We start from the raw sequence: 12,500 nt of genomic DNA on the forward strand, positions 1-12,500 counted from the left end.
TCTCTCTCTCTCTCTCTCTCTCTCTCTCTCAAATGTGTAACAAGCATTGTGAATTGTTAAGCAATGTTACCTATTAACAGTAGATATTTAGTTTTTCCTATTTTTGTAACATAACATTAAATATAAACTTTAATAAATCATTAGTAACTATGTCGTTATATAAATTGCTTCATGTCACAAATATTTCTTATTTTCCATCGTTTTTTTTTGTATATTTTTCGAATTTCCCTAGTTTTCTAGTCCTAGTATCCTAGTCCTAGTATCCTAGTACCCTTAACGTAGATGTTATTATGACTGTTAGTCATAACGTGCTCACATTCATGCGGAATAAGTCGAGGTGATCATTACCCTGCTCAGCCAGCTTCAAGAATCGGAGCATTGAACACTCCTGGGGAGGAGCTGCGAGCCACTCTGTTAATTAATTTACAAATTGATAATGATAAAATTAATAATGATGAAGATGATAATAATAGTAATGATGATGATAATAATAATAATACTAATATTAACAATAATAATGATAGTAATAATAATAATAATAATAATAAATTTGAGTAATAACAATAAACTCCACAACATGATAATACTGTGTACGTCACCGATAACCTACGGGAAAATACACGCCATGTTTAGATTAACGACGTTCCACCATACGGGGAGGCGCTCTCTCTCTCTCTCTCCTCTCTCTCCTCTCTCTCTCTCTCTCTCTCTCTCTCTCCAGTGCCACCGACAAGTACGCAAAATGAAGATGTCTTCATCTATAGTTAAAAATGATATGAAATGGACACTAAGGCTGCTATTTACCGTCTCGATTTATTCTTGTGTAACCATATGTGTATATATATATATATATATATATATATATATATATATATATATATATATATATATATATATATATATGTATGTATATATATATATATATATACAGGGTATTAGATATATATATATATATATATATATATATATATATATATATATTTCTTTCCGGTCGCACACAGCTGTATTGTCAGACTTTATGATTACTCGGTCTTTCCCTATCACACGGGTAGGGGGAAAGGTTGTTAGAAAAAGGGGGGGGGGTGTTTGAAAGAGTTGCATCTGTGTGTATGCATATATACAGTATATATATATATATGTATATATATGTATATATATATATATATATATATATATATATATATATATATATATATATATATATATATATATATATATATATAATATATATATATATATATATATATAGGGTACACTAGTAATAATGACGACATTATTAACAATAAGAAACAGAGGTAACTAGTTTCATAAATAATTGATACTATTCAATCCCAGCTCTTAAATTTTAGTCTTTCTCGGTATTTATTTTGATTTTTTATTTTTATCTTTAAGTTTTCAAGCTCCGTTTTAGCTTCTATATTGATCATTGATAAAGCCAGCCTACCCGATAGGTGTGACGTAAGCCTGATTGATGGGAATTAATGAATTAATTAATAGTAATTGACCAAATACTATAGTCCATTTCTTTTAGCGATGCAGATTTGCACCGACTCGCAGTGGTGCCTTTTTAGCTCGGAAAAGTTTCCTGATCGCTGATTGGTTGGACGAGATAATTCTAACCAATCAGCGATCAGGAAACTTTTCCGAGCTAAAAGGGCACCGCTGCGAGTCTGTGCAAATCTACCTGGATAAAAGAATGGACTATAGTTGAATCGGTGGGACTTCAAAAACTCAAACATGCTGAGAATGTTTTTACGTTGAATAGTCTGACATGAGACTTTTTATAGTCTATGAAAGGTCTATTCTAATGTTTTTTTTTGTTCTTAAAATAAGGTTTTTTAATTGTTCATTATTTTTCTTGGGATTTATATATTTTCCTTATTTCCTTTCCTCACTGTACTATTTTTCGCAGTTGGAGCACTTGGGCTTATGACATCCTGCTTTCCCAATTAATAGTCTGACATGAGAATTTTTATAGTCTATTAATGAAAAGTCTATTCTTATGTTTTTATTGTTCTTAAAACATGTTGTTTCAATTGTTCATTATTTCTCTTGTGATTTATATATTACCTTATTTCCTTTCCTCACTGGACTATTTTTCCCAGTTGGAGCCCTTGGGCTTATGGCATCCTGCTTTCCCAATTAGGGTTGTAGCTTAGTTACTAATGATAAATATGACGATGAGATAAAAATACTTTATGGCCTCATATTTACAGTATCGTATATTTCCCTCAAAATGGGTCATACCCTCAGCGCACCTCACGGGGGTCACTGTAGGCATTTTTGCTTCAGTCCTTAGCAACCGTTGCTTAGATCCTTCTACTTTACCTCCCTGTCTGCTTCCTTTCTTCCCTTTTGCTTAGGCCTAAATCATAAATATGAATTTATATATATATATATATATATATATATATATATATATATATATATATATAGATAGATAGATAGATAGATAATTAGATAGATAGATAGATAGATATGGTTATATATAATAATAATTTCTCTCTCTCTCTCTCTCGTTCCTTTCACATATGGAAATCTTCCATCGCTACCACACTTAATCTCGCAAGTTTGCTTTTAGCGACCAAGTTTACACGAAATGACCTAAACACCCAACCTAACTGAATTTTCGCTCTTAATGAGTCGTGAGAGGCCTTGCGAAGGAAGGGTGATTTCAGTGGAGGAAGTCTGCCCCCCCCCCCCCCCTCCCCCCTCTTCCCCCCCCCCCCATGGCTTTATAGCTCTCTCTTAACAGCCTGGGGTTGACATTCCAATGGTTGGTCATTATCAAGAGTCTGGCGAATATTTCTTAAGATGTGGAGAAGTTCTTGAATAATGAACGGTTCCTGGTGACTTGATTACAAATGCTTGAAGTAAATTTTTTTTTTTTATAAGAACAAGCATATATATATATATATATATATATATATATATATATATATATATATATGCATATATATATACACATATATATATGTAATATATATGCATATATATATATATGTATATATATATATATATATATATATATATAGATAGATAGATAGATAGATAGACGGATAGATAGATATATATATATATATATATATATATATATATATATATATATATATATATATATATATATACACACACACATATATATATATATATATATATATATTATAGAGATGCTCATATGTGATTTAATAGCATATGACCTGGAAAATATGTTCAAAGAACATGAAATAGCTTGGTACTCTCTGTTTTAATTCCCTTGCAGTTGCTCCTGTTGTATGTACGTTTCTGTGTACATACATGCATATATGTATATATATATAAATATATAAATATATATATGTATGTATGTATATATATATATATATGTATATATATATGTTTGTATATATATGTATATGTATATATATATATATATATACATATATATATATATATATATATGTTTGTATATATATGTATATGTGTGTATATATATATATATACATATACATATATATGTTTGTATATATATGTATATGTATATATATATATATATATATATATATATATGTTTGTATATATATATGTATATATATATATATATGTATGTATTTATATATATTTATATGTATGTATGTATGTATGTATACACACAACAACAGCAACAGATGCAGCCGTTTCTAGTACAAGGCCTCAGACATGTCCATTTATATCTGGGGTAGGCCAGTTTCCATCACCAGGCACGCCAATGCGGATAGGTGATGTTGGGAGATTTTTCTCTGATCGCTCACACTAAACCAACCGAGTATAGGTGGCCTTGACTAGTACAGCTTTTGCTGATCATGGCATTACGCAAACCCTTTCACCACATTGACACTTCAAAGTTCAAACTTGCAGCTAATGTTTTTTAAACTTTAAACTTCAAAAGTTTAAAGTTGGAACAAATGTTTTTATGTTGACCAAGCTGACATGAGTCTTTTTATTGTTTATATATGACATATCTGTTTTTGACGTTGTTAATAGTTTATATAGGACATATCTGTTTTGACGTTGTTAATAGTTTATATAGGACATGATCTGTTTTGACGCTGTTACTGTTTTTAGAATGATATATTGTTAATTTATCCTCATCATTTATTCATTTCCTTATTTCATTTCTTCACTGGGCTATTTTTCCCTGTTGGAGCCCTTGGGCTTATAGTATCTTGCTTTCCAACTAGGTTGTATCTTGGCTATTAATAATGATAATAATAATAATAATAATGATGTTGAACAGGCTTACATAAGTCTTTCGTAGTTTATACAGTATAGGACAGATGTATTTTAAGGTTGTTACTGAGCTTAAAATATTTTATATATACTACTTATTACCTCTTATGTAGTTTATTTATTTTTTTGTTTCCTTTTCTTTATTTGGCTATTATTTTATTTATTTTCTTGTTTCCTTTTCTTTATTTGGCTCTTTTCCCTTATTGTTTCCCTTAGACATCCAGCTTTTAAGGTTGTATCTTAGGTAGTAATAATAATAATAATAATATAGGTTCATAGTTATTTTTCCCATGTATGTTAAAAATCCTATACCAACGATAGATATTTTTAAGTGTCATTTAAAAAATTGAATATCCTTTTTCCAATCAGTCAAGCTAAACAAACACCTGTAGCCACACACCTGCTTTTTACACCTGTATTTGCCCCAGGATTGGTCCTCGCAGTAAGTCACAATGAAGTGGTAACGTCCGGACACGTCCCGGTCATACTTCCAGTGAAGAGTGATTGACCGGAAGTCACCTTCGCCATCCAACTCGTCCACCTCTGAAAATGTACAAAGAAATATAAATATCCTTCGTGTGTAAGGACTCGCAAATTGCATACGTAATCACACCATGTTCCGGAGTGTCTTTGGTATTTCCTCTTGGGGGTTAGACTTAGCACTTCCTTCGAGGAAATTTTTACTGTCTGTTTAAGGTTTAAAGGGCACTCGTGAATGGCAGATGCAAGGGACAGTGACATTAGTTAATCACACCTGTTCCATAGTGTCTGGTATTTTCCCTCTTGAGGGTCAAGACTTAGCACTTCCTTCGAGGAAATTTTACATTCCGTTTAAGGTTTAAAGGCCACTCATGAATGGCAGAGGCAAGGGACAGTGACATTAGTTAATCACACCTGTTCCATAGTGTCTGGTATTTTCCCTCTTGAGGGTCAAGACTTAGCACTTCCTTCGAGGAAATTTTACATTCCGTTTAAGGTTTAAAGGCCACTCATGAATGGCAGAGACAAGGGACAGTGACAATGCCCTAGTAACCATGACAATTCCCTAGAGATCATGTATACATATGATCATTGCCCAAGCCCCCCTCTCCACCCATGCTAGGGCCATGTGGGCCAGACAACGGCTGCTGAGGATTCAGCAGGTAGACCTATAAACCTTCCCCAGACCCCCCATCATTAGCTCACAAGGAGGGTGAGGTTGCAGCCATTAAAGGAACTAACGAGTTTGAGCGGGACTCGAACCTCAGTCTGGCGATCACCAGTCAGGGACGTTAACAAATAGGCACTTAAAATTCATTTCGCCATCATACCTAATGTAAATGGAGGTGTAAAAATGCTTGTCCGATTGGCTTGTAAATTTCCCTTATCTGTTTTATGTGAAGGTTGCGTAGAAAATCAGCACAACAGTCACTGAAACATTTTTAAGTTAACTTCTGCTTTGTGGATAAGTTACCTGTGCAGAAAATGTCTCTACAAGAGCTGTTTAATGAAATGACACAGAGGTGTCATCAGCAGTACATGGACCCCCATACAAACATTTCATCATCAATTTCTACTGGGCATACACTAGTGCTTCCTATACATTGATCATATTTAGTCCCATACACCTAAACCTCATCTTGTAGTTTGGTCGAGTTTACTCTTCTTTTCCTTCTCTCATATGGAATCACCGTTGGCTCTTTGCCTTTGTACCAACCGTGTGTCACATGATCGTACATAATTCATTTTGTGTATATATTATGCTTGTATCTTCGCTCTTCCCTCGCACTAAAAAGAACCAGAATAAACATGTCTGCTTTTCCTATCTGTAACAGTGTCTGTTTTTGAACATGAAATTTCTTGTTGCTTTGAGCTTTTGTATATAAAGGAGAGTGTTCTATAATAAACTCACTCTGTTGTTTTCATTCTGTCTTTGAGTCACAACCTTCTCTCGGCCCGTCACACCTTCGAGACGATGTTCACCTATTTTCATCTATGACATTATACGAAGGTCGAAGATAATTAGCAGAGTACGTTTGACCACATATTTAAAGATGCTCAAAAACTGACGACAACGTTTATCGATGATATTCAAAGATTTAAAGTTTTTTAAAGATCACTCATGAATGACAGAGGGAAGGGACAGTGACAATGCCCAAGGAGGACTATGCCATAGAGACTGATCAAATACACATATGATCAGTGCCCAAACCCTAAATCCACCCAAGCTAGGTCTATGGAGGCCAGATAACGGCTGTTGATGACTCAACAGATGGAAATACAGGCTCCCCCAAGCTCCCCATCATTAGCTCACAAGAATGGTGAAGTTTCACACACTGCAAGAAATTATCGAGCTTGAGCGGGTCTCGAACCCCACAGCCGCGGAACACTTGTCATGGACGTTTCCAATAGGCTACCACAACTCTAGCGATGATGCTTGTTGGACGAGCGCCTTCGGCGAAAATTTTAGAAATAAAAGTTCGATGATAACCTTTAGCAACATTCAAAGATAATGTACAAGGTTGTGATGGCCGATGTGGTAACGTCCCTGTCTAGTGATCGCCAGACTGGGGTTCGAGTCCCGCTCAAAGTCGTTAGTTCCTTTGGTCGCGGCAACCTCACCATCGTTGTGATAAAATAATGGGGTGTTTGGGGGAGCCTATAGGTCTAGCTGCTGAGTCATCAGCAGCCATTGCCTGGCCCTCCTTGGTCCTAGCTTGGGTGGAGAAGGGGCTTGGGCGCATTGTCACTTTCCCTTACCTCTGCCATTCATGAGCGACCTTGAAACCTTTAAAGTAGGTCTGACTGGTAAACAAAAACATTTGGTTCATGCAGGTTGTTAGTGGAGGATTGAAGTGCTGATACCTCTACCTGTTGTGTTATTAACATTCATTACCTGGTTCATTTTAGCCAATCTCGGCCGAAATTGTTTATTTTTGGTGCTGCCTATGTATGTGCTGGACATGCACCCCACACTCACAAACACATACACGCACACACATATACACACAAGAGATCTCTCTTGATAGCTCAGTTGGTGGTTGAGTCCACGCAGGCATGGTTTCGGCTGAGTGGCACAAGTTCGAATCTCTGCCTGGCCAGAAGCTATTACATAAATGAATTCCAGTGGACATTACCAAGGCAAAAATCCGTATTAAATGCCATTGTGCTTGATATTTACAGTGGTTGAAATCATGAGTAATATATATATATATATATATATATATATATATATATATATATTAAATATATATATATACAGTATATATATATATATATATATATATATATATATATATATATATATATATATGTGTGTGTTTGTGTGTGTGTGTGTGTGTGTGTGTGTGTGTGTGTGTGTGTGAGAGTGACCAAGTCATGTAAGCATATATCGTAGTTTTCGTCTGAAAGCATATTCCCAGCCCTTGCTTCATCCTCACAGAAGCGCATGAAGCATTGCTTACATAAGACCATTTATTAGGTTTAGTCTTTCAATTGAATACACAGACACACACGGACATAGTCAAGACCTTTTAGTAATGCCTTCAAAGCACTTAGATAAGGTGCACTAACATCATGACCAGCCCATGAGGTTTGAAGATAACGAGTGTGACGAGCCGAGAGAAGGTTGTGACTCAAAGGCAGGAAACAATCAACTGAGTAACTTTATTAAAGAACACTCTCCTTTATATACAAAACCTCAAGGCAACAGGAAATTTCATGTTCGAGAAACAGACAATGTTACAGAGGAAAAACGCAGACATGTTTATTCTGGTTCTTTTTAGTGCGAGGGAAGAGCGCAGATACAAGCATAATATATACAAAATAATTTATGTACGATCGTGTGACACACGGTTGGTACACGAGGAAGGTAAATAGTTCTAGAGATGATCTAGTGATCGCAATGGGTTTACAATTATCGCGAATAAAACGCAGTCTGTGGGAAAAGACCAACCTTTCTTTTTAAAAGAAAGAAAATCTTTTAATTCAGTTATTTTTTACAGGAATTTATTTTTAGAGGTTCTTTTAAATTTTCGCATTCGAATCTTGAACAGAATTCCTACATTCAACATCTGATTATGTTGTCAAGAAAATTAAATAATCAGAATTCTTCACTAAATAAACAGACGGACGAGATATTTTATTATGATTTCTTAAATATTCCTAATTATTGTGTAGAGACCTATATCATTTGAAGAATTTTTGAACGGAACAGGTGGCGGTGATATCAACAAATACATATAGAAAACGCTTCCCAGGAGGTCTTCAAGAATCGCATTGCGAGTTTTAATAACGTTTTTTATTTAATTTTGCTGCTTAATTCGAGTTTGCTCTGCAATATTACCACCAGTAAGAGACAGTTTATACGCCATTTACTTTATTAGTGACCCATGGCCTTCCGTAGTGGAATACTTTGAGCTTTTCTCTTCTTGATCAGGGTTATACTCATTTTTTAATGAGGCGCATTTGCACCGACTCGCAGGGGTGCCATTTTAGCTTGGAAAAGTCTCCTACTAGCTGATTGGTTAGAATGTTTTTGTCCAACCAAATCACCTAAAAGTTAACTTTTCCGAGCTAAGTTTCCTAATAGCTGATTGGTTAGAATAGTTTTGTCCAGCCAATCAGCTAGTAGGAAACTTTTCCGAGCTAAGTTTCCTAAAAGCTGATTGGTTAGAATGATTTTGTCCAACCAATCAGCTAGTAGGAAAATTTTCCGAGCTAAGTTTCCTAATAGCTGATTGGTTAGAATGATTTTGTCCAACCAATCAGTTATTAGGAAACTTTTTCGAGCTAAGTTTCCTAATAGCTGATTGGTTAGAATGCTTTTGTCCAACCAATCAGTTAGTTTTGTCCAACCAGTCAGTTAGTAGGAAACTTTTCCGAGCTAAGTTTCCTAATAGCTGATTGGTTAGAATGATTTTGTCCAACTAATTATCTTGTAGGAAACTTTTCCGAGCTAAGTTTCCTAATAGCTGATTGGTTAGAATGATTTTGTCCAACCAATCAGCTAGTAGGAATCTTTTCCGAGCTAAAAAGGCACCCCTGCGAGTCAGTGCAATTGCGCCTCATTAAGAAAAAATGAGTATAGTAGAGCCATTTGGCGATGCTTGATAGTCCTAAGTTACTATTATAGGAGACTTTTTATGTCTTGACGATATTGCCAATGTCAAAGCGCCAAACTCACACTAGTAATTATTAGTGAATAGAAGAATGTTATCACGTTACAAATTAAGTCTCCGAATAATTTCACCCATCGTCATTTGACAACCATTTGCGTTCAGCAGCTGTAGTAGTAGTAGTAATAGCAGCAGTAGTAGTAGTAGTAGTAGTAACGACAACAACAACAACAACAAGAACTATAGCTGTCGTCCCAATCAAAATATTATCGCATTGTGTCTCCCTGCAGGAACAACAACATCAACAACAACAATAATAAACAAAAACAACAACAGCTGTCGTCCCAATCAAAATAACATCGCATTATGTCTCCCTGCAGGAACAACAACATCAACAACAACAATGATAACCAAAAACAACAACAACAGCTGTCGTCCCAATCAAAATAATATCGCATTATGTCTCCCTGCCCCAGCAGGAGCAACAACATCAACAAAAACAATAACAAACAAAAACAACAACAACAGCTGTCGTCCCAATCAAAATAGCATCGCATTATGTCTCCCTGCAGGAGCAACAACATCAACAACAACAACAATAACCAAAAACAACAACAACAGCTGTCGTCCCAATCAAAATAACATCGCATTATGTCTCCCTGCAGGAGCAACAACATCAACAACAACAACAATAACCAAAAACAACAACAACAGCTGTCGTCCCAATCAAAATAACATCGCATTATGTCTCCCTGCAGGAGCAACAACATCAACAACAACAATAATAACCAAAAACAACAACAACAGCTATCATCCCAATCAAAATATTATCGCATTATATCTCCCTGCAGGAACAACAACATCAACAACAACAATAATAACCAAAAACAACAACAACAACAGGTGTCGTCCCAATCAAAATAACATCGCATTATGTCTCCCTGCAGAAGCAACAACATAAAAAAAACAATAACAAACAAAAACAACAACAAGAACAACAACAACAACAGGTGTCGTCCCCATCAAAATAACCGCATTAATGTCTCCCCTCGCATTTACCATAATAGCTAACTCTAAGCCGTGTTTCCCCGCTTGCGAATTCCCAACCACGTTCCAAAGTAAATTAGTGAGATAAATTTTCAGAGAGGCGACGGTCGGAGACTCCCTTGAAACGCTATTCTGGATTGTTTACATATTAGTATCCCTGACGTGATTCCTTTCCCCTAATTCCTTCTCTCTCTCTCTCTCTCTCTCTCTCTCTCTCTCTCTCTCTCTCTCTCTCTCTCTCTCTCTCTCTCTCATTTGTTATGTATTCAAACAGATTTTCGCTATCTTGTTTAATTCATTCATTGATAAATGAAAACCCTTTCTCTCTCTCTCTCTCTCTCTCTCTCTCTCTCTCTCTCTCTCTCTCTCTCTCTCTCTCTCTCTCTCCTCTCTCTCTCTCTCTCTCTCTCATTTGTTATATATTCAAACAGATTTTCTCTATCTTGTTTAATTCATTCATTGATAAATGGAAACCCCCCCCCCCTCTCTCTCTCTCTCTCTCTCTCTCTCTCTCTCTCTCCTCTCTCTCTCTCTCTCTCTCTCTCTCTCTCTCTCTCTCTCTCTCTCATTTGATATGTATTTAAGCAGTGTATATTGAAAAAGCAATTAAACTGTCTCATCATACTTGATAACAAACTTATCAACAATGATTACAAAAACTATATATATATATATATATATATATATATATATATGTATATATATATATATATATGTATGTATATATACAGTATATATATATATGTGTGTGTATGTATATATATATATATATATGTATATATATATATATATATATATATATATATATATATATATATATATATATATTATATATATATACACACACACGAATAACTGCAAAGCGACTCATACAATTCATAGACTAAAGACAAATTGTCGCATTGGTCAACATTGTGCAGCTGACACTCCATGTAAGGCTAAGCCTCCAGGATAGCTACTTCAGCTGAAAAGAATTCAGTAATGATATATAAGCAGGTAGAGGAAAGGGTACCAACCTACCTCTTGATAAACCATCAGGTAGATAGAGGAAAGGCTACCTACCTCTTGATAAAACCGCCAGGCAGATAGAGGAAAGGCTACCAACCTCTTGATAAACCACCAGGCAGATAGAGGAAATGCTACCAACCTCTTGATAAACCGCCAGGCAGATAGAGGAAAGGCTACCAACCTCTTGATAAACCACCAGGCAGATAGAGGAAAGGCTACCAACATCTTGATAAGCCGCCAGGCAGATAGAGGAAAGGCTACCAACCTCTTGATAAGCCGCCAGGCAGATAGAGGAAAGACTACCAACCTCTTGATAAGCCGCCAGGCAGATAGAGGAAAGGCTACCAACCTCTTGATAAGCCGCCAGGCAGATAGAGGAAAGGCTACCAACCTCTTGATAAGCCGCCAGGCAGATAGAGGAAAGGCTACCAACCTCTTGATAAGCCGCCAGGCAGATAGAGGAAAGGCTACCAACCTCTTGATAAGCCGCCAGGCAGATAGAGGAAAGGCTACCAACCTCTTGATAAACCACCAGGCAGATAGAGGAAAGGCTACCAACCTCTTGATAAATCATCAGGCAGATAGAGGAAAAGCTACCAACCTCTTGATAAGCCACCAGGCCTGACCAACACAATATTAAAAAAAAAAATAAGAGTAAGAGAAAAAGTATGGAATAGTATTCTTGGGGTGTGCCCTCAAGGAAGAGAACTATAATCCATGACAGAAGACCGTGATACAGAGACTATGGCATTATCAATGACTTAAGAACAATAGTTTGATTTTGGAGGATCCCCCTAGAAGGGTTGCTTACCATATGTAAAGAGACTTTTTACCCTTACCAAGTGGAAAGTAACCACCGAACAATGTCAGTGTAGGAATTAACCCCTTGAGTGAAGAAGAATTTTTCGGTTAGCAAAGTGTTTTCAGGTGTATGAAGAAAGAGGAGAATGTATAAACAATAGTCCAGACTATTTGGTGTATGATTAGACAAAGGTAAAACGAGCCGTAATCAGAGAGGGAACCAATGTAGTACCACCTGGCCAGTGAAAGGCCTCAATTATTCTGTGGTAATGTCCCTGACTGGTGAACACCAGACAGGGG

At 36.0% G+C, this 12,500-nt stretch overlaps 1 protein-coding gene across 1 annotated transcript in view; it reads right to left on the reverse strand.

The window, feature by feature from the left end:
* LOC137624761 (uncharacterized) overlaps positions 1-12,500 on the reverse strand; it is a 242,064-nt gene that overhangs the window by 9,247 nt on the left and 220,317 nt on the right. The window contains exon 4 of the mRNA XM_068355713.1: positions 4,649-4,791. Coding sequence (XP_068211814.1) covers positions 4,649-4,791 — 143 coding nt within the window. The remainder of the gene's footprint in view (positions 1-4,648; positions 4,792-12,500) is intronic.

The sequence above is a fragment of the Palaemon carinicauda genome, chromosome 31, assembly GCF_036898095.1.
Source record: "Palaemon carinicauda isolate YSFRI2023 chromosome 31, ASM3689809v2, whole genome shotgun sequence".
NCBI lineage: Eukaryota > Metazoa > Arthropoda > Malacostraca > Decapoda > Palaemonidae > Palaemon > Palaemon carinicauda.